General features: G+C 51.5%; 1 protein-coding gene across 3 annotated transcripts in view; it reads right to left on the bottom strand.

Annotated features, from left to right (window-relative positions):
- The window catches only part of Ypel (Yippee-like), a 298,086-nt gene extending 287,403 nt beyond the window's left edge, over nucleotides 1-10,683 (bottom strand). The window contains exon 1 of one of the 3 annotated variants that reach the window (XM_070085485.1): nucleotides 10,132-10,683. Coding sequence is in view for 1 of the 3 variants with exons in the window: in XM_070085483.1 (XP_069941584.1) it covers nucleotides 8,845-8,890 (46 nt within the window). In the remaining 2 variants the exon portion in view is untranslated. Of the gene's footprint in view, nucleotides 1-8,844; nucleotides 9,121-10,070 lie in introns of those variants that run through there. The other 2 variants (XM_070085484.1, XM_070085483.1) reach the window with 2 other exon arrangements.
- Nucleotides 10,684-23,061: the final 12,378 nt, after the last annotated feature.

Raw genomic sequence — 23,061 nt, 5'->3', positions numbered from 1 at the left:
GGATGGGTGTGTGCCTGGCTAGGACCAGGGTGAGGGTGTGTCTGGTTAGGACCAGGGTGGGGGTGGCAGGATCCTGGGTGAGGGTGTGTCTGGCTAGGATCTGGGTGAGTGTGTGTCTGGCTAGGACCTGGATGGGTGTGTGCCTGGCTAGGACCAGGGTGAGGGTGTGTCTGGTTAGGACCAGGGTGGGGGTGGCAGGATCCTGGGTGAGGGTGTGTCTGGCTAGGACTTGAGTGGGGGTGGTAGGGTCCTGGGTGAGGGCGTGTCTGGCTAGGACCAGGGTGAGGGTGTGTGGCTAGGACCTGAGTGGGGATGAGTCTGGCTCTGACCTGGGTGGGGGTGGCAGGGTCCTGGTTAAGGGTGTTTCTGGCTAGGACCAGGGTAAGGGTGTGTCTGTCCAGGACCAGGGCGAGGGTTATCTAGCTAGGTGGTGGTGTGTTTGGCTAGGGCCTGGGTGGGGATGTGCCTGGCTAGGACCTGGGTGAGATTTGTCTGGCTAGGACTTGGGTAGGGGTGTGTCTGGCTAGGACTTGGGTAGGGTGTATCTGGCTAAGAGCTGGGTGGGGGTGTGTCTGCCTAGGAACAGGGTGAGGGTTACCTGGAGGTTACCTGGAGGTTATTCCGGGGATCAACGCCCCCGCGGCCCGGTCCATGACCAGGCCTCCCGATGGATCAGGGCCTGATCAACTAGGCTGTTACTGCTGGCCGCACGCAGTCCAACGTACGAGCCACAGCCCGGCTGATCCGGCACTGACTTTAGGTATCTGTCCAGCTCTCTCTTGAAGGCAGCCAGGGGTTTATTGGCAATTCCCCTAATGCTTGATGGGAGGCTGCTGAACAGTTTTGGGCCCCGGACACTTATGGTGTTTTCCCTTAGTGTACCAATGGCGCCCCTACTTTTTATTGGGGGCATTTTGCATCGCCTGCCCAGTCTTTTACTTTCGTAGGGAGTGATTTCTGTGTGCAGATTTGGGACCATTCCTTCCAAGATTTTCCAAGTGTAGATTATGATATATCTCTCCCTCCTGCGTTCCAACGAGTACAAGTCAAGTGCTTCCAAGCGTTCCCAGTAGTTAAGGTGCTTGACAGAACTTATACGTGCAGTAAAGGATCTCTGTACACTCTCTAGATCTAGGGTGTCTGGCTAGGACCTAGGTGAGGGTTGTCTGGCTAGGACCTGGGTGAGGGTTGTCTGGCTAGGTCCTGAGTGGGATCATAACCAGACCTTATGGTGGGGTCTTAACCAGACCTTGGGGTGGGGTCTTAACCAGACCCTGGGGTGGGGTCTTAACCAAACCCTGAGGGGGGTCTTAACCAGACCCTGAGGTGGGGTCTTAACCAGACCCTGAAGTGGGGTCTTAACCAGACCCTGGCTTGAGGGTCTTAACCAAACTCTGGGTTGGGTGTTAACCAGACCCTGGATTGGGTGTTAACCAGACCCTGGGTTGGGTGTTAACCAGACCCTGGGTTGGATGTTAACCAGACCCTGGGTTGGATGTTAACCAGACCCTGGGTTGGGTGTTAACCAGACCCTGGGTTGGGTATTAACCAGACCCTGGGTTGGGTGTTAACCAGACCCTGGGTTGGGTGTTAACCAGACCCTGGGTTGGGTGTTAAAGAGACGCTGGGTTGGGTGTTAACCAGACCCTGGGTTGGGTGTTAACCAGACCCTGGGTTGGGTGCTAACCAGACCCTGGGTTGGGTATTAACCAGATCCTGGGTTGGGTGTTAACCAGACCCTGGGTTGGATGTTAACCAGACCCTGGGTTGGGCGTTAACCAGACCCTGGGTTGGGCGTTAACCAGACCCTGGGTTGGGTATTAACCAGACCCTGGGTTGGGTATTAACCAGACCCTGGGTTGGGTGTTAACCAGACCCTGGGTTGGGTGTTAACCAGACCCTGGGTTGGGTGTTAACCAGACCCTGGGTTGGGTGTTAACCAGACCCTGGGTTGGGTGTTAACCAGACGCTGGGTTGGGTGTTAACCAGACCCTGGGTTGGGTATTAACCAGACCCTGGGTTGGGTATTAACCAGACCCTGGGTTGGGTGTTAACCAGACCCTGGGTTGGGTGTTAACCAGACCCTGGGTTGGGCGTTAACCAGACCCTGGGTTGGGTGTTAACCAGACCCTGGGTTGGGTATTAACCAGACCCTGGGTTGGGTGCTAACCAGACCCTGGGTTGGGTATTAACCAGACCCTGGGTTGGGTGTTAACCAGACCCTGGGTTGGGTGTTAACCAGACCCTGGGTTGGGCGTTAACCAGACCCTGGGTTGGGCGTTAACCAGACCCTGGGTGGTTGGGTGTTAACCAGACCCTGGGTTGGGTATTAACCAGACCCTGGGTTGGGTGTTAACCAGACCCTGGGTTGGGTGTTAACCAGACCCTGGGTTGGGTGTTAACCAGACCCTGGGTTGGGTATTAACCAGACCCTGGGTTGGGTATTAACCAGACCCTGGGTTGGGTATTAACCAGACCCTGGGTTGAGTGTTAACCAGACCCTGGGTTGGGTGTTAACCAGACCCTGGGTTGGGTGTTAACCAGACCCTGGGTTGGGTGTTAACCAGACCCTGGGTTGGGTGTTAACCAGACCCTGGGTTGGGTATTAACCAGACCCTGGGTTGGGCGCTAACCAGACCCTGGGTTGGGTATTAACCAGACCCTGGGTTGGGTATTAACCAGACCCTGGGTTGGGTGTTAACCAGGCCCTGGGTTGGGTATTAACCAGACCTTGGGTTGGGTATTAACCAGACCCTGGGTTGGGTATTAACCAGACCCTGGGTTGGGTATTAACCTAGCCCTGGGGAAGGGGCCACCAGCGAAGGCAGGGGCGGGACAAAGAGAACTGAGGGGTGCCGTTGAGGGTGGAGGGGGCCGGCCGGGGAGGGGGGGCCGGTCGGGGAGGGGGGCGTCTGGGGAGGGGGACGGCCGGGGTGGGGGAAGGGGAGGGGAGGGTCATCTCAGCTGGCTGGCCCTGTTTGTTGTGATGACGTAACATGGTCTACTCTAGATGCTAAGTGTCGCCACTCGCTCACTCTCGCTCATTCACTCGCTTGCTTGCTCGCTCACTCACTCACTTGGGTGTTTACCCACTACATCTCACCCCCCCCCCCCTACACTCACTTCATACTCACCTTATCTCTCCCTGCCTAACATTGATTCTCTCTCTCTCTCTCTTTCGTAGAGATAAGAAATATTTCCATCTCTCCACTCTGCTGATATATGTACATATGGCAACATCAGTAACTGTGCCCTTACGTGTGTGCGTAGACAGTGCTGTGTACGTTATCAGTTTGTAATTGTGTACTCATGTGATTACATATGTATATATTTATATGAGTGTGTGGAGTGTGGTGTTGTGTATACAAGAGTCTATGTGACATAAACCGCCGTGTGGGGTTATTTCTTCACCAAAGTATCCTAGTGACCAGGCTGGTCTCTGATGAATTTATGTTCAGTAATGTAGCCGAGTCTTACCTGACTTAATCTTGAGTCAGACTACATACAGTGGGTGGTGGTTAGTACAAGGAAAGTTAGCAGATATTACTTAGTACAAGTAGAGTTTCTTTACGACGTTAAGTTTTGTTGTTACCAGGCTAGTACTAGTGTCTAGTTGTTACCTGGCTAGTACCAGTGTCTAGTTATTACCGGGTTAGTACTAGTAGGGGCGTCATTGGTAAGATAAGATAAGATTTCGTTCGGATTTTTAACCCCGGAGGGTTAGCCACCCAGGATAACCCAAGAAAGTCAGTGCGTCATCGAGGACTGTCTAACTTATTTCCATTGGGGTCCTTAATCTTGTCCCCCAGGATGCGACCCACACCAGTCGACTAACACCCAGGTACCTATTTGCTGCTAGGTGAACAGGACAATAGGTGTAAGGAAACGTGTCGGGGCCCTCCGTGTGTGAAGCAAGAGCTTTAGCCACCAGGCCACCGGTACACTAAGAGAAAACACCATAAGTGTCCGGAGCACAAGACTGTTCAACATCCTCCCACCATGCATAAGGGGAATTACCAATAGGCCCCCTGGCTACCTTCAAGAAGTAGCTGGACAGATAAAGTCGGTGCTGGGTTAGCCGGGCTGTGGTTCGTACGCTGGACTACGTGCGGCCAACAGTAATAGTCTGGCTGATCAGGCCCTGATCCACCAGGAGGCCTGGTCGTGGACCGGGCCGCGGGGGCATTGATCCCCTGAATACCCTCTGGGTAGACTCCAGGTAGGTATTACCATTGTCTGGTTGTTACGTGGCTAGTACCAGTGTCTGGCTGCCACCTGGCATTTTACAATGTCGAGACGTTATTGCAACAATGAATCTACATATTTTATATATTAATGTATACAAAAATCGCGAACAAGCGATACAAGATGCGAAACAACCACGGGGGGGGGGTGTCGAATGATAGCCCTAGGCCTTTCATGTTGCAATCAATACATGAGATTGCAATGTTACAAATAAGAGATGGTCCAAGCAAATACGATAAGAGCAGGGTCTGCACTGCAACACTGCAAGTTCGTGGTGTGTTGACTGAAACAAGTAAGGTCTATAGCTATCATTCGAGTTCCCCCGTGGCTGTTTTGCATATTAATTTATCTGCGTATTCTTAATGTAGTAAATATTTTTTGCCAGTCTCCCACTGTTCATTTTCTCTCCCATGAATTATTCTTGTTGCCTCTACCAGGCTTGAGATGTCTTCATCAAAATTCCATTTCTGTGTATGGGTCGGGCCATCCTGTGAGACGGTAATCCCCAAATACTAGTTCCTCAGGATTTTGGAGGAGCGAAAACCTCTGTAACTTCAGTAGTTGAAGCTATAACAGAACAATGGACGATAATCTCGAGGCCCTACTGAAGTCCAGCTCTAATTTCAAAACTTATGAATTTCGCCCCGCCTGATACATTGTGTGGATGGTGGCAGCACACTCATGATGCATTCAATTTTATTTAAAAAAATCTTCGTGCACTCTCTCTCTCTCTCTCTCTCTCTCTCTCTCTCTCTCTCTCTCTCTCTCTCAGTATTATCATGGGGGAACGCTAAAGCCTGTGGTGTGGGGGGAATGGAAAGCATTCAGGCTTAATTCCGGAAACTGGAGCACAGATCTAATTCCCTAGATCAAGAACCCCCTCACCATCATCAAGTAACCTCCTTTGAGTGTGGTTCTCTCTCAGTAGAGATGTAATATATTAAATATAATCTCACCACATTTCCCATCTACTGTTTGAGAAATTTCTTTGGCACGTTAAATCGCTCCCCGACCGGCCGGACTGTGGTTCGTACCTGAGTGCAGCCGCCAACAGTAACAACCTGGCTGCGCAAGCCTTGATCCAGCAGAAGGCCAAGTCTGGGACCGGGCCGCAGGGGGCATTAACTCCCCTCCCCTAAAGCGTCATTCACGTATTCGTTTTGAAAAGGAAATACCACAAGAAACAAACAAAAAAACATTAGTGCAAGTTTGCAAGATTTAACTGCAATCTTAAGTGTTAAAAAAAAGGAAAGACTAAGACTCCTGCCAGAGTGCAAAACATTTACCGGGATTTCATTCCACTCAAAATGAAGAACAATAAACCCAGGTGGGCTACTCACAATAGGCAATAAACCCAGGTGAGCTACTCACAATAGGCAACAAAGCCAGGTAGGCCACTCACAATAGTCAATAAACCCAGGTGGATCACTCTCAATAGGCAATAAACCCAGGTGGGCCACTCACTAGCTAATAAAGCCATGTGGGTCACTGACAATGGCTAACAAAGCCTACTAGCACAGCGGCTGACTTGCGGAATCAGTGTGGCGAGCAGCAGCATGTGTACGTGACAAGTCAACAGAGTGTAGCCCCAGCGGTGCTGCTGCTGCTGCCTCTAACTTCCTCCAATAGAGATTTCTTCGCCAACCTCTACATTACGTCTTTAAAGGCAGCCCATGACGTCAGCTGTGGCCACTGGGTTGGACGCCAAGGTCGAGGAAGTCTGGGATGTGTGACTGACTTTTCCACAAGGAAATAACGTGAAACTAATGTGGGTTGAGGATGGGTGGCATTAACAACTGCCTTGAATGGGGAGGGGGAGTGAGGGAGGGGATTAATGGGGAGGGGGTAAAAACACAGGTTGTAGATAAGGTGTACTGATTACCTTGACAGGAGGGGAAGGGGGGGGAGTTAACAGAGATAGAAGGTAGTGGAAACTGGATCAATTTTCCTATTATTAGTAAAAGAGCTTTTTTTTATAGCCATAAATTTGTCATTACAGTTTAATGGATCATTTGCTTCTATCTGAAGAATAACATATAGCCAAAACGTTTTCAAATTAAAATAAAATACAACAAATGGCCACAGAATTATAAAGCCAATAAGGGGAAGTTCTAGGCAGGTGCCTTATTAAAAAAATCTCAGGGGAAATATCTATCACGAGAGGATTAAGTGTCTATTACAAGAGGTTTGGCGAGGGAGTGTCGAATGCAAGGGTGCAAAATCAATAGCGCGAGGCAGAGGGAAGGGTGAGGGAGGTGAGGGGAGTGAGGGGAGAGGGGAAAGATGGGTGGGGGGAGAGGTGAGGGGAAGGAGGGGTGGGGGCTGAGGGACTGGCTGCCTCGCTGTGTTTACAAACACTTCCAGCTGATTCTGGTCCCTGCCTCACGCTCCACTACCTCCTCTACTTCGCCTGAGAAACTCTCCCACAGTCTGCACTCGCACTCTAGTTATGGTGCACTCTCATGTGCGCACACGCGAGTGCACGTGCGCGCGCAAACACCAGCAAGCACACAAGGACTTATCGACTTGCTGTACTAAAACACTAGCACATACCCCCCACCCCGTCTCCAAGACGCAGCTCGCGGATCAAAGGAGGGTGGAAAGGGATAAGACTGACGTCACACCCCTCGCTAGGATCAAGGAGAAGTTCCACGAGGGGTGAGAAAACACCATCATCAGGTGGTCGCCACGGAGCTAAGCCATTTCTCACAACGACGACATCGGCCATTCCCCTACCACTCCTCTCATGCTTCCGGTTCATCGCCACAACCACACTTAGTGTTGTCTCCTTAAATGCTCCTAAGATTGAGCAAGTGTAGTACCTGTCTTTGAGACTAAACTAGTTTATATTTTTTTCAGCACAATGAATGATACATATTGATGTGGAAGAGCCTCAGTCGAAACTACAAATTATATTTAACATTTGGCAGCTTAAACCAGGTGTGGAAGCAGGCCAATACGCCTCCCACCCTGATGGAGTGAGACTTATTAGCATTGAGTGAGGTTAGCACTTCAAATCGGCGGAGCCTACAGATTCCCAAGACGTAATTCTCCTTTTCCTCCCTCTCTAGGTAGCAGTGGAAGAAGCAAGCAAGTTAATGCGTTCTTTACAAGCACTGGATTTCAGAGGGGTTGAGAGCCTTAATGCAGCATTTCACTATACGCTGGCAAATTAAACTTACCTACAAGTGTTGGCGAGGGAAATAGTAACTTGTCCCCAACAGGTAAACCATTTTAAACGTGAAGATTAATTCTTTCACCCGGGAGTGGCAAAGATGGCTGTGTTATCCTTCCCCAACAAGAGTTGTGAAGTGCTGGATAACAATACTGAGTACACAGTAGTAGTATTCATGTTGCTGTGGTGGACGCAGCCAAAACGTTCATATTTAGCTAAACTGTACCGCCAAGTTCTCGCGGTATGAATCACTGGGCCACAACGCCTCCACAGCCCTACAGTGTTCAACCATTTCCTTGATAAATACTAGTCATATGAAGCTTTATAGTCTCTTGAAAGCTATATACTTCTTGTCCTCTTACTGAATATAAACAGACAGCTAGCATGAGCCAATAACTCTAATGAAGTCTCTATTGTTATTATAACGTGTGATATATCAAGGTATCTTATTAATGAAAAGATACTAGACATTTTAAGCAAAATATTATGAATTTATTATAACAAATAAAATATAAATGGTACAGATACAAGCAGATGTACTCATGTTAGCCCTTTTGGGGCCTAGGTCCTTGGCCTTTTGTGTATCCATATGTTTTTGCACTATAGTTACTTAGGATGGATGTTGGGGTGCATAATAGGCTATCCGCTTTGACGGCAAAATCTAATCACATGAACAATAAGATTTTTTTTACTAGTAATGCTGTTAACACAAAAGATACTACCCTTGAAGCCATAAAATGTTCCTGCAAGTTTACCTGCGGGTGAAAAAGTAACAAAATAATAAAAAATAACCACTTGGGTTATCTGGTCGTAATAGCAAACAAAGGCAGCTTTGCTATAGATGAAAATGGTGAACAAAGAACTGGAGCAAGTGGGTACACAGAAGCGAAGGACAACACTAAGTTTAGCAACACAAGCAATAGTTACTCAAACAAATATTATATAGACGAACGCTTAAGTAATGACGCCACGAAAACCTTCAACTTAAGGTGTTTTATAATCTGAAGGTTTTTATTTATGCTGTGTCCGCCACGATTTCTGTCTAAATGCTTAATGCTAAATAACGTTGACCAATGTCGACAAAGTCTACACTTCTGGTAGTCATGAGGCGTGAACACTGATTTACTAGTGGTAAACTAAGAGACGCACTTGTGGCTTGGCCTCCCTAGTCTTTCTTGTTCACCCTCGCGCACGCACACAAAACCGACATTCACTACGACTTAGTGTACCATGCATTTTATATTTATCCTCAATTAATTGCTGACAAAGACACCTCGCAGAAAAGTTGGCGATTGTGTAGTTAAAAAAGCAAGTCATTGAAACACTCATCGCTAAGTCTTAAAAATAACGTAGTCGAGTTGAATATTCACGGTGATTTGCGCAGTTGAAGACATGGCTGGGTGGGAGCAACGCAGTGTTCCTACCTGAGTCAGGATCCCCAGTAACACCAGCAGCTGTAACAAGGATCATCTTCCTGACTGATCAAGATGCAAAGCCACGGGAGGTGGTGGTATAGAGGTGGTGCGCAGTTGTGGGCCACACTGATCTCCATGGCGAGAAAGCAGCTGCTGGCCTGGCTTTCACCTTCCTCAATCACCAGAATATCCCACATTCACTCTTTCCATTTGAAACTTCCGCCAAAAATTATACAGTATTCAAATTCGATCACTGTGTTTATTTAGATTTCCATCACTGCCAAAAAAAAAAGAAGTTATATGTAAATGAATTTGCCCGAGTGCAATTTGCAGCAATAAATTCACCCGTGTAATGAATAACAATTAGACTGTAACAGGTAAATCTCTAATGAGTTTCACGACTATCTACAGACGTATAATCTTTAAATATATGGCAAAAGAAATAAACATTTCCCATAAACAAAAGGTATTTTGTGAATTATATAGAAACAGATACAAAGTGCACTGACATTATGAAGAAGTACTAGATTATTATAATTATAATCATGGGGGAGCGCTGAACCCGTAGGATTATACAGCGCATGGGGGGGGGGGAGATTGAGGATATTCAGGCTCAATTCTGGGAACTAGAGTACAGATCCAATTCTTTAGATCAAGAGCCCCTCACCAGAGGGAAAGACGTACTAGAGAGTTAGCACAGAGGCTGCAATATTAAAAAGGTTTCAATAAGTACTAAATATAAACAGGCAAATCCAATAAGGCTGAAATATTACAAGTTTGTAAGTCAAAAGCAGTACTTAAATAGAGGCAACAGAGTACCGTTGCAATATTACGTGACCCGGGGTTGACCTGAGTGCCATTGTCAAGGGCAACTGGGTCAGGTAGTAGTGTTTTGTCCAGGTATTATCAAATACAGACACGTGCTTCCCACGCTACGACGTTGTTACTTTAATATTAAACAACAAATAACTTATCGTCACACGTGACACATTCTCAGTGTAACATCATGGAAGAATAAATGATTTTATGAGAGAATCATTAAAGACATAATGAGTTAGTGGCAGTGGACGGGTGCCAGGGGAACACTGGGTACGAGACAAAGAGTCCACTGTCACGGCCAAATAAAATATTCTGGGGATCCTGCTATTGCTCCTCGACACTTACAATCATTTTACTGGTAAAGAGATTTTATTAAAGATCACTGTGCATTAAATACATAATCGTGTCTGACTTACTAAGGTCTGAATAGAGTGGTGAGTGGTGTTGTTGTTGCAGAGCAGTCTTGGTGACACTCACCTTGACACACTATGAGGGCGGTTTGGCTCACTTAACAGTTAAAACTGTTCTTCACTCCCACACTCACTATGTAACAAAAAATCACTAATATTGTAGAATGGAACTGTTTCTATTTCTGGTCACCCGTGCAGTCCGCACTCGGGTGTTTACACAGCCAGAGGCTCTCAAAATTCGTCAAAATTCCAGCTGAGAAGAGAGATGTCTGGCGTGACGGTCATGGGCGCGACTTAGGAGTGTAACAGCCTGGTCACCCTTGCACATGCACACACCTCTATTTTGGAACAGCGTTGCTAAGTCCGCTTGTCAGGTGGGCCTGTCCGCAGGCTGGGAAGAGCTAGGGCCAGAGTGCAGGTTGTTGCCCCCGCACTCATGGCTGACACCACCTCCACTGCTCGAACTCCTCTCTCGCCTTGCTTTATGCAGTACACCTGCAACGTACACCACAGGTGATCAGCACTGGCCTTTGCTATCGACCAGTGGCAGGAGAATTACAGCCTAAGCACCGTCTCTCTCCACCAGATCCTGATGTAAACTGAAGCCCTCGGCAACACAGAGCGGCCGTCCCCCACCCTAGTCCTGCCAAACACCGCCACTCACACAACCTACACCTTCTGCGTACATGACCCATACAATACAAATACACTATATTTCGTGCCCCCTGATGTCATCAGTTTCCTCACTAAGTCAAACATACGCGTGGAAATGCGAAAGAAAGGATGACAGTAGCTTGCTACGGTGAGTCCAGCAGTAAACAAAGACTGTTGCATCTTGGCGCAGCACCGTGCCAGATCTCACCATAACTGCTATTAATAAAGCTTAATACAAGCTCCATGGTCGTTCCAGAGAGCTTCCCCTGAGCACGGTACGTGTGCATAGCACCATCAAGAGTCGAGGCGAGGTGAAACAAGTCATAACATCTTGGTTGAAGCCAAGGTCGGGGTTGTGGCGGTGCTGGTGTTGTTGCAGGTATGGCGCATGGCATCACTCCACCAATATCGGCTCTACGCCTGAGAACGGCCAGTGCGCTCATACCATTTTTTTTCATAGCCTCCAAACATCTGAATTCCTCTCGTTAATAACCATAGCGTCGAAGACATTAATGGCCTCTTCTCATCTGAGAGTCGTCGAGCAAGCTGCCTCTCACGAAGACAGCACGAGCTTACACAAGGGGAATTACAGTTTATCAACCTCATTCACGTCATTTATTGACTCACCTAGCAAAGCACCTCAGCAAGGACTACCAGCACTCTAACCCCACCATCCACAACTAACACAATATCCCTTACAACCAGGGTCAACATGCAGTCACATCTGTGATGTACTGAGTAAATTTACTCTCACCTACAGTTAACAGAACCATCAACCATTATATCTTAACCTAATCTAGTGAACAAATGCCTGGTTTGTTAGGTTTCAAGCCTCTCGAATTCACAAAGGAATTTAAAGCTACGTTACATCTGTACACTATCAGTCAGAAATATTTAAATCTCTGGTGAGATATACATTCCTTGCTGTATATACACTTCTCATTGTATACACAATAGCAGACATATACACCTCAGTGTATACACAAAATGTGAATAAGTTCGCAAGGATATCTAACATCCTCATTTTTATTTTATTCATGGGAAAGCGCTAAACCCTTAGGGGATCATGCAGCACCTATGGAAAGGGGATTTAACAGATTTGATCATCGTAGGTAAGTATTGTCCAAACAAAGACAGCATATAGAGCGTGAGCAGCTCTCCACTACTTTGCATGACTGATTATCTCACTACAGTCACCCAAAATACCCAGAACTCGGCACGTGGAGGTAACTGCGCCTCGAGTTCCTCTTAACACATTAAAAACACTCGTACACACTAACCTCTTATATTAATGCTTCACAAAATCGACTCGTAGATGAATAAGATATGTTCAACGCTCGGGTATCTGTATCGTGGAGACTTTGTGCCACCCAGTAGCTTTTTTCAATAAAGTATTGAGAATGATACTGGAGACAGTGGAAGAAATGAAGTGATAGAAGTGATCAGTTTAAGTCTCCAACAGATCAAGTCGGGGGAAGTGATCCCCTCAGGAGGCCTGGTCGTGGATCGGGCCGCGGGGGCGTTGATCCCTGGAATGCCTTCCAGGTAGACCTCGAATTACTTCTTCATGCCTGCCTCCGTCTCCAGCATTATTCTCTATATTAGACTGATAAAGTCACTGCTTGGCGACGTATCTCCACAATCAGGAGAGTGTTAAAGATTTAGAAACATGCCACATCTGAGTACTTTTAATTTGTAGACGTTTCGCCATCCAGTGGCTTTATCAGTACAACACATAGACATAATGTGAAGACCGTATAACAATATACAAAAGACCAGGTAATACTTCATTTTGACGGTATTGTGTATTATTCACATACGAGGCCAGTGTTACACATGTGACTTACTCCTCACTAGCCTAGATCAACCTTGTATCACAGCAATATAACTACATCATACTGTATCACAGCAATACAACTACATCATACTGTATCAGGAATCTCAGTATCTCACACTGAAACTAAATTCCAGCAATACTGCAGCAATTATCTTCAAGAAGGAAAAGGGATAGGGAGGGGTTCCTGGATCCCCGTGAAACACTTAGGATTCATAAGAACTGGAGCTGCCCCTTCCCTTCCTTGAATCAGAGCTGATTCAGGGAAGGGAAGTTCCCCCAGGAGCTACTCGAGCCTTTATGGAATACAAAGGCACAACACCGTACAACAATGCACAACGCAGTGGAACAATGCTCAACACCGTGGAACAATGCTCAGCACCTTGGAACAATGTTCAACACAGTGGAACAATGCACAATACATGGAACAATACACAACACCGTAGAACAATGTACAACACCGTAGAACAATACACAACACCGTGGAACAATATATAACACCGTGGAACAATACACAACATAGTGGAACAATGCACAACACCGTGGAACAATGCACAACACAGTGGAACCATGCACAACACCGTGGAACAATGCACAACACCGTGGAACAATATATAACACCGTGGAACAATACACAACATAGTGGAACAATGCACAACACCGTGGAACAATGCACAACACCATGGAACAATGAAGCGGGTGAGTGTTGTGGTGGGTGGTAACATGGAGCAGCGGGTGAGTGTTGTGGTGGGTGGTAACATGGAGCAGCGGGTGAGTGTTGTGGTGGGTGGTAACATGGAGCATCGGGTGAGTGTTGTGGTGGGTGGTGACATGGAGCATCGGGTGAGTGTTGTGGTGGGTGGTGACATGGAGCATCGGGTGAGTGTTGTGGTGGGTGGTAACATGGAGCATCGGGTGAGTGTTGTGGTGGGTGGTAACATGGAGCATCGGGTGAGTGTTGTGGTGGGTGGTAACATGGAGCAGCGGGTGAGTGTTGTGGTGGGTGGTAACATGGAGCAGCGGGTGAGTGTTGTGGTGGGTGGTAACATGGAGCAGCGGGTGAGTGTTGTGGTGGGTGGTAACATGGAGCAGCGGGTGAGTGTTGTGGTGGGTGGTAACATGGAGCAGCGGGTGAGTGTTGTGGTGGGTGGTAACATGGAGCAGCGGGTGAGTGTTGTGGTGGGTGGTAACATGGAGCAGCGGGTGAGTGTTGTGGTGGGTGGTAACATGGAGCAGCGGGTGAGTGTTGTGGTGGGTGGTAACATGGAGCAGCGGGTGAGTGTTGTGGTGGGTGGTAACATGGAGCAGCGGGTGAGTGTTGTGGTGGGTGGTAACATGGAGCAGCGGGTGAGTGTTGTGGTGGGTGGTAACATGGAGCAGCGGGTGAGTGTTGTGGTGGGTGGTAACATGGGGCAGCGGGTGAGTGTTGTGGTGGGTGGTAACATGGAGCAGCGGGTGAGTGTTGTGGTGGGTGGTAACATGGGGCAGCGGGTGAGTGTTGTGGTGGGTGGTAACATGGAGCAGCGGGTGAGTGTTGTGGTGGGTGGTAACATGGGGCAGCGGGTGAGTGTTGTGGTGGGTGGTAACATGGGACAGCGAGTGAGTGTTGTGGTGGGTGGTAACATGGAGCAGCGGGTGAGTGTTGTGGTGGGTGGTGGGCACATGGAGCAGCGGGTGAGTGTTGTGGTGGGTGGTAACATGGAGCAGCGGGTGAGTGTTGTAACATGGGTGGAGTGTTGTGGTGGGTGGTAACATGGTGCAGCGGGTGAGTGTTGTGGTGGGTGATGGAGCAGCGGGTGAGTGTGGTGGGTGGTAACATGGAGCAGCGGGTGAGTGTTGTGGTGGGTGGTAACATGGAGCAGCGGGTGAGTGTGTTGGTGAGTGGTAACATGGAGCAGCGGGTGAGTGTTGTGGTGGGTGGTAACATGGAGCAGCGGGTGAGTGTTGTGGTGAGTGGTAACATGGAGCAGCGGGTGAGTGTTGTGGTGGGTGGTAACATGGAGCAGCGGGTGAGTGTTGTGGTGGGTGGTAACATGGAGCAGCTGGGTGAGTGTTGTGGTGGGTGGTAACATGGAGCAGCGGGTGAGTGTTGTGGTGGGTGGTGACATGGAGCAGCGGATGAGTGTTGTGGTGGGTGGTAACATGGAGCAGCGGGTGAGTGTTGTGGTGGGTGGTAACATGGAGCAGCGGGTGAGTGTTGTGGTGTGTGGTAACATGGAGCAGCGGGTGAGTGTTGTGGTGGGTGGTAACATGGACCAGCGGGTGAGTGTTGTGGTGGGTGGTAACATGAGTGTTGTGGTGGGTGGTAACATGGTACAGCTGGTGAGTGTTGTGGTGGGTGGTAACATGGAGCAGCGGGTGAGTGTTGTGGTGGGTGGTAACATGGAGCAGCGGGTGAGTGTTGTGGTGGGTGGTAACATGGAGCAGCGGGAGAGTGTTTTGTGGGTGGTAACATGGAGCAGCGGGTGAGTGTTGTGGTGGGTGGTAACATGGAGCAGCGGGTGAGTGTTGTGGTGGGTGGTAACATGGAGCAGCGGGTGAGTGTTGTGGTGGGTGGTAACATGGGGCAGCGGGTGAGTGTTGTGGTGGGTGGTAACATGGAGCAGCGGGTGAGTGTTGTGGTGGGTGGTAACATGGAGCAGCGGGTGAGTGTTGTGGTGGGTGGTAACATGGAGCAGCGGGTGAGTGTTGTGGTGGGTGGTAACATGGAGCAGCGGGTGAGTGTTGTGGTGGGTGGTAACATGGGAGCAGCGGGTGAGTGTTGTGGTGGGTGGTAAATGGATCAGTGGGTGAGTGTTGTGGTGGGTGGTAACATGGAGCAGCGGGTGAGTGTTGTGGTGGGTGGTAACATGGGGCAGCGGGTGAGTGTTGTGGTGGGTGGTAACATGGAGCAGCGGGTGAGTGTTGTGGTGGGTGGTAACATGGGGCAGCGGGGGAGTGTGGTGGTGGGTGGTCACATGGTAACATGGGGCAGCGGGTGAGTGTTGTGGTGGGTGGTAACATGGAACAGCGGGTGAGTGTTGTGATGGGTGGTAACAGCGGGTGAGTGTTGTGGTGGGTGGTAACATGGGGCAGCGGGTGAGTGTTGTGGTGGGTGGTAACATGGGGCAGCGGGTGAGTGTTGTGGTGGGTGGTAACATGGGACAGCGGGTGAGTGTTGTGGTGGGTGGTAACATGGGGCAGCGGGTGAGTGTTGTGGTGGGTGGTAACATGGGGCAGCGGGTGAGTGTTGTGGTGGGTGGTAACATGGAGCAGCGGGTGAGTGTTGTGGTGGGTGGTAACATGGGGCAGCGGGTGAGTGTTGTGGTGGGTGGTAACATGGAGCAGCGGGTGAGTGTTGTGGTGGGTGGTAACATGGAGCAGCGGGTGAGTGTTGTGGTGGGTGGTAACATGGAGCAGCGGGTGAGTGTTGTGGTGGGTGGTAACATGGAGCAGCGGGTGAGTGTTGTGGTGGGTGGTAACATGGAGCAGCGGGTGAGTGTTGTGGTGGGTGGTAACATGGAGCAGCGGGTGAGTGTTGTGGTGGGTGGTAACATGGAGCAGCGGGTGAGTGTTGTGGTGGGTGGTAACATGGAGCAGCGGGTGAGTGTTGTGGTGGGTGGTAACATGGAGCAGCGGGTGAGTGTTGTGGTGGGTGGTAACATGGAGCAGCGGGTGAGTGTTGTGGTGGGTGGTAACATGGGGGAGCAGCGGGTGAGTGTTGTGGTGGGTGGTAACATGGGAGCAGCGGGTGAGTGTTGTGGTGGGTGGTAACATGGAGCAGCGGGTGAGTGTTGTGGTGGGTGGTAACATGGAGCAGCGGGTGAGTGTTGTGGTGGGTGGTAACATGGAGCAGCGGGTGAGTGTTGTGGTGGGTGGTAACATGGAGCAGCGGGTGAGTGTTGTGGTGGGTGGTAACATGGAGCAGCGGGTGAGTGTTGTGGTGGGTGGTAACATGGAGCAGCGGGTGAGTGTTGTGGTGGGTGGTAACATGGAGCAGCGGGTGAGTGTTGTGGTGGGTGGTAACATGGAGCAGCGGGTGAGTGTTGTGGTGGGTGGTAACATGGAGCAGCGGGTGAGTGTTGTGGTGGGTGGTAACATGGAGCAGCGGGTGAGTGTTGTGGTGGGTGGTAACATGGAGCAGCGGGTGAGTGTTGTGGTGGGTGGTAACATGGAGCAGCGGGTGAGTGTTGTGGTGGGTGGTAACATGGAGCAGCGGGTGAGTGTTGTGGTGGGTGGTAACATGGGGCAGCGGGTGAGTGTTGTGGTGGGTGGTAACATGGAGCAGCGGGTGAGTGTTGTGGTGGGTGGTAACATGGAGCAGCGGGTGAGTGTTGTGGTGGGTGGTAACATGGAGCAGCGGGTGAGTGTTGTGGTGGGTGGTAACATGGAGCAGCGGGTGAGTGTTGTGGTGGGTGGTAACATGGAGCAGCGGGTGAGTGTTGTGGTGGGTGGTAACATGGAGCAGCGGGTGAGTGTTGTGGTGGGTGGTAACATGGAGCAGCGGGTGAGTGTTGTGGTGGGTGGTAACATGGGGCAGCGAGTGAGTGTTGCGGTGGATGGTAAGATGGAGCAGCGGGTGAGTGTTGTGGTGGGTGGTAAATGGAGCAGTGGGTGAGTGTTGTGGTGGGTGGTAACATGGGGCAGCGAGTGAGTGTTGCGGTGGATGGTAACATGGGGGTAACATGGGGCAGCGGGTGAGTGTTGTGGTGGGTGGTAACATGGAGCAGCGGGTGAGTGTTGTGGTGGGTGGTAACATGGGGCAGCGGGTGAGTGTTGAGGTGGGTGGTGGAGCAGACATGGGGCACATGGAGCAGTGGGTGAGTGTTGTGGTGGGTGGTAACATGGGACAGCGAGTGAGTGTTGTGGTGGGTGGTAACATGGAGCAGCGGGTGAGTGTTGTGGTGGGTGGTAACATGGGGCAGCAGCAGCGGGTGAGTGTTGTGGTGGGTGGTAACATGGAGCAGCGGGTGAGTGTTGTGGTGGGTGGTAACATGGAGCAGCGGGTGAGTGTTGTGGTGGGTGGTAACATGGAGCAGCGGGTGAGTGTTGTGGTGGGTGGTAACATGGAGCAGCGGGTGAGTGTTGTGGTGGGTGGTAACATGGAGCAGCGGGTGAGTGTTGTGGTGGGTGGTAACATGGGGCAGCGGGTGAGTGTTGTGGTGGGTGGTAACATGGAGCAGCGGGTGAGTGTTGTGGTGGGTGGTAACATGGAGCAGCGGGTGAGTGTTGTGGTGGGTGGTAACATGGGACAGCGGGTGAGTGTTGTGGTGGGTGGTAACATGGGGCAGCGGGTGAGTGTTGTGGTGGGTGGTAACATGGAGCAGCGGGTGAGTGTTGTGGTGGGTGGTAACATGGAGCAGCGGGTGAGTGTTGTGGTGGGTGGTAACATGGGGCAGCGGGTGAGTGTTGTGGTGGGTGGTAACATGGGTGGCAGCAGCGGGTGAGTGTTGTGGTGGGTGGTAACATGGAGCAGCGGGTGAGTGTTGTGGTGGATGGTAAGATGGAGCAGCGGGTGAGTGTTGTGGTGGGTGGTAAATGGAGCAGTGGGTGAGTGTTGTGGTGGGTGGTAACATGGGGCAGCGGGTGAGTGTTGTGGTGTTTGGTAACATGGAGCAGCGGGTGAGTGTTGTGGTGGGTGGTAACATGGGGCAGCGGGTGAGTGTTGTGGTGTTTGGTAACATGGGGCAGCGGGTGATTGTTGTGGTGGGTGGTAACATGGAGCAGCGGGTGAGTGTTGTGGTGGGTGGTAACATGGGACAGCGGGTGAGTGTTGTGGTGGGTGGTAACATGGAACTGCGGGTGAGTGTTGTGGTGGGTGGTAACATGGGCAGCGGGTGAGTGTTGTGGTGGGTGGTAACATGGACAGCGGGTGAGTGTTGTGGTGGGTGGTAACATGGAGCAGCGGGTGAGTGTTGTGGTGGGTGGTAACATGGACAGCGGGTGAGTGTTGTGGTGGGTGGTAACATGGGGCAGCGGGTGAGTGTTGTGGTGGGTGGTAACATGGAGCAGCGGGTGAGTGTTGTGGTGGGTGGTAACATGGAGCAGCGGGTGATGGTAACATGGAGCAGCGGGTGAGTGTTGTGGTGGGTGGTAACATGGAGCAGCGGGTGAGTGTTGTGGTGGGTGGTAACATGGAGCAGCGGGTGAGTGTTGTGGTGGGTGGTAACATGGAGCAGCGGGTGAGTGTTGTGGGGGGTGGTAATATGGAGCAGCGGGTGAGTGTTGTGGTGGGTGGTAACATGGTAACATGGAGCAGCGGGTGAGTGTTGTGGTGGGTGGTAACATGGAGCAGCGGGTGAGTGTTGTGGTGAGTGGTAACATGGAGCAGCGGGTGAGTGTTGTGGTGGGTGGTAACATGGAGCAGCGGGTGAGTGTTGTGGTGGGTGGTAACATGGAGCAGCGGGTGAGTGTTGTGGTGGGTGGTAACATGGGACAGCGGGTGAGTGTTGTGGTGGGTGGTAACATGGAGCAGCGGGTGAGTGTTGTGGTGGGTGGTAACATGGAGCAGCGGGTGAGTGTTGTGGTGGGTGGTAACATGGAGCAGCGGGTGAGTGTTGTGGTGGGTGGTAACATGGAGCAGCGGGTGAGTGTTGTGGTGGGTGGTAACATGGAGCAGCGGGTGAGTGTTGTGGTGGGTGGTAACATGGAGCAGCGGGTGAGTGTTGTGGTGGGTGGTAACATGGAGCAGCGGGTGAGTGTTGTGGTGGGTGGTAACATGGAGCAGCGGGTGAGTGTTGTGGTGGGTGGTAACATGGAGCAGCGGGTGAGTGTTGTGGTGGGCGGTAACATGGAGCAGCGGGTGAGTGTTGTGGTGGGTGGTAACATGGAGCAGCGGGTGAGTGTTGTGGTGAGTGTTGTGGTGGGTGGTAACATGGGGCAGCGGGTGAGTGTTGTGGTGGGTGGTAACATGGGACAGCGGGTGAGTGTTGTGGTGGGTGGTGACATGGGGCAGCGAGTGAGTGTTGTGGTGGGTGGTGACATGGGGCAGCGGGTGAGTGTTGTGGTGGGTGGTGACATGGGGCAGCGGGTGAGTGTTGTGGTGGGTGGTAACATGGAGTGTTGTGGTGGGTGGTGACATGGGGCAGCGGGTGAGTGTTGTGGTGGGTGGTGACATGGGGCAGCGGGTGAGTGTTGTGGTGGGTGGTGACATGGGGCAGCGGGTGAGTGTTGTGGTGGGTGGTAACATGGAGCAGCGGGTGAGTGTTGTGGTGGGTGGTAACATGGAGCAGCGGGTGAGTGTTGTGGTGGGTGGTAACATGGGGCAGCGGGTGAGTGTTGTGGTGGGTGGTAACATGGGACAGCGGGTGAGTGTTGTGGTGGGTGGTAACATGGAGCAGCGGGTGAGTGTTGTGGTGGGTGGTAACATGGAGCAGCGGGTGAGTGTTGTGGTGGGTGGTAACATGGAGCAGCGGGTGAGTGTTGTGGTGGGTGGTAACATGGAGCAGCGGGTGAGTGTTGTGGTGGGTGGTAACATGGATCAGCGGGTGAGTGTTGTGGTGGGTGGTAACATGGAGCAGCGGGTGAGTGTTGTGGTGGGTGGTAACATGGGACAGCGGGTGAGTGTTGTGGTGGGTGGTAACATGGAGCAGCGGGTGAGTGTTGTGGTGGGTGGTAACATGGGACAGCGGGTGAGTGTTGTGGTGGGTGGTAACATGGAGCAGCGGGTGAGTGTTGTGGTAGGTGGTGACATGGAGCAGTGGGTGAGTGTTGTGGTGGGTGGTAACATGGTAACATAGCAGCGGGTGAGTGTTGTGGTGAGTGGGGACCGCGGGTGAGTGTTGTGGTGGGTGGTGACATGGGGCAGCGAGTGAGTGTTGTGGTGGGTGGTAACATGGGACAGCGGGTGAGTGTTGTGGTGGGTGGTGACATGGAGCAGCGGGTGAGTGTTCTGGTGGGTGGTAACATGGGGCAGCGGGTGAGTGTTGTGGTGGGTGGTAACATGGAGCAGCTGGTGAGTGTTGTGGTGGGTGGTAACATGGGGCAGCGGGTGAGTGTTGTGGTGGGTGATAACATGGGAGCAGCGGGTGAGTGTTGTGGTGGGTGGTAACATGGAGCAGCGGGTGAGTGTTGTGGTGGGTGGTAACATGGACAGCGGGTGAGTGTTTTGGTGGGTGGTAACATGGTGCAGCGGGTGAGTGTTGTGGTGGGTGATAACATGGGACAGCGGGTGAGTGGTGGGGTGGGTGGTATGGGACAGCATGGTAACAGCAGCGGGTGAGTGTTGTGGTGGGTGGTAACATGGGACAGCGGGTGAGTGTTGTGGTGGGTGGTAACATGGGGCAGCGGGTGAGCAGGTGAGTGTTGTGGTGGGTGGTAACATGGGACAGCGGGTGAGTGTTGTGGTGGGTGGTAACATGGAGCAGCGGGTGAGTGTTGTGGTGGGTGGTAACATGGAGCAGCGGGTGAGGTGAGTGTTGTGGTGGGTGGTAACATGGAGCAGCGGGTGAGTGTTGTGGTGGGTGGTAACATGGAGCAGCAGTGTTGTGGTGGGTGGTAACATGGGACAGTGGGTGAGTGTTGTGGTGGGTGGTAACATAGAGCAGCGGGTGAGTGTTGTGGTGGGTGTTAACATGGAGCAGTGGGTGAGTGTTGTGGTGGGTGGTAACATGGGACAGCGGGTGAGTGTTGTGGTGGGTGGTAACATGGAGCAGCGGGTGAGTGTTGTGGTGGGTGGTAACATGGAGCAGCGGGTGAGTGTTGTGGTGGGTGGTAACATGGAGCAGCGGGTGAGTGTTGTGGTGGGTGGTAACATGGGACAGCGGGTGAGTGTTGTGGTGGGTGGTAACATGGAGCAGCGGGTGAGTGTTGTGGTGGGTGGTAACATGGGACAGCGGGTGAGTGTTGTGGTGGGTGGTAACATGGGGCAGCGGGTGAGTGTTGTGGTGGGTGGTAACATGGAGCAGCGGGTGAGTGTTGTGGTGGGTGGTAACATGGGACAGCGGGTGAGTGTTGTGGTGGGTGGTAACATGGGACAGCGGGTGAGTGTTGTGGTGGGTGGTAACATGGGGCAGCGGGTGAGTGTTGTGGTGGGTGGTAACATGGGACAGCGGGTGAGTGTTGTGGTGGGTGGTAACATGGGGCAGCGGGTGAGTGTTGTGGTGGGTGGTAACATGGGACAGCGGGTGAGTGTTGTGGTGGGTGGTAACATGGAACAGCAGGTGAGTGTTGTGGTGGGTGGTAACATGGGACAGCGGGTGAGTGTTGTGCTGGGTGGTAACATGGGGCAGCGGGTGAGTGTTGTGGTGGGTGGTAACATGGGGCAGCGGGTGAGTGTTGTGGTGGGTGGTAACATGAGACAGCGGGTGAGTGTTGTGGTGGGTGGTAACATGGAGCAGCAGGTGAGTGTTGTGGTGGGTGGTAACATGGAACAGCAGGTGAGTGTTGTGGTGGGTGGTAACATGGAGCAGCGGGTGAGTGTTGTGGTGGGTGGTGACATGGAGCAGCAGGTGAGTGTTGTGGTGGGTGGTAACATGGGACAGTGGGTGAGTGTTGTGGTTGGTGGTAACATGGAGCAGCGGGTGAGTGTTGTGGTGGGTGGTAACATGGAGCAGCAGGTGAGTGTTGTGGTGGGTGGTAACATGGAGCAGCAGGTGAGTGTTGTGGTGGGTGGTAACATGGGACAGTGGGTGAGTGTTGTGGTGGGTGGTAACATGGAGCAGCGGGTGAGTGTTGTGGTGGGTGGTAACATGGGACAGTGGGTGAGTGTTGTGGTGGGTGGTAACATGGGACAGTTGGTGAGTGTTGTGGTGGGTGGTAACATGGAGCAGCGGGTGAGTGTTGTGGTGGGTGGTAACATGGAGCAGCGGGTGAGTGTTGTGGTGGGTGGTAACATGGAGCAGCGGGTGAGTGTTGTGGTGGGTGGTGACACACTGAGACGCAGATATGGTGGGTGTATCAAGGTGCGCACCCGGTGACAAGTAATCAAGATACTTCACTCAACCAACTTCATTTCTGCCCTAGGGAAGCTGAAGGTGTGGGTGAGGGCTGTTTGTAGAAGGGAGAGGTGAGGGTGAGGATGGTTAGGAAGTGGCGAGGTGATGTTCATATTGTAGAAGAGAAAGGAGGAGGTGATGATGGTGGTTTAAAAGAGGAGTGGGAAGAGGAGCTTTTAACAAAGACTTGGCTACGGAGGAAAGGGAAAGAAGGTATTAATGATTGCTTGGCTAGGAGAGTAAGGGAAAGACTTGGCTAGCTGGTACACTTCACCAATGTGATTATGGCGTGATAGCCAATAAAATAGTGTAAATAGGTATACTAGAAAGAACAGAAAAAAGGGATATTGAATTTTCTGACGAACAGAACAGAAGTGTAGTAAAGAAAGCAAAAATGGAGCAGTGGGAGAGTGAAAAGCTGGATACCCCAAGGGTCGGTCCTGGTGCCTATGTTCTTCACTCTCATAACAGACAGCTAAAAACACTAGTCACAGTCCTCTCCCCCAGAATGCGACCCACACCAATCTGCTAACACTCATGTACATACTTACTGTTAAATGAATAGGGGCAACAGGTGTTTGCAAACACACCCAGT

The sequence above is a fragment of the Cherax quadricarinatus genome, chromosome 16 (assembly GCF_038502225.1).
Source record: "Cherax quadricarinatus isolate ZL_2023a chromosome 16, ASM3850222v1, whole genome shotgun sequence".
NCBI classification, from domain to species: Eukaryota; Metazoa; Arthropoda; class Malacostraca; order Decapoda; family Parastacidae; genus Cherax; species Cherax quadricarinatus.
The sequence above is the reverse complement of the archived record's forward strand: the minus strand, read 5'-3'. Positions and strand labels throughout refer to the sequence as shown.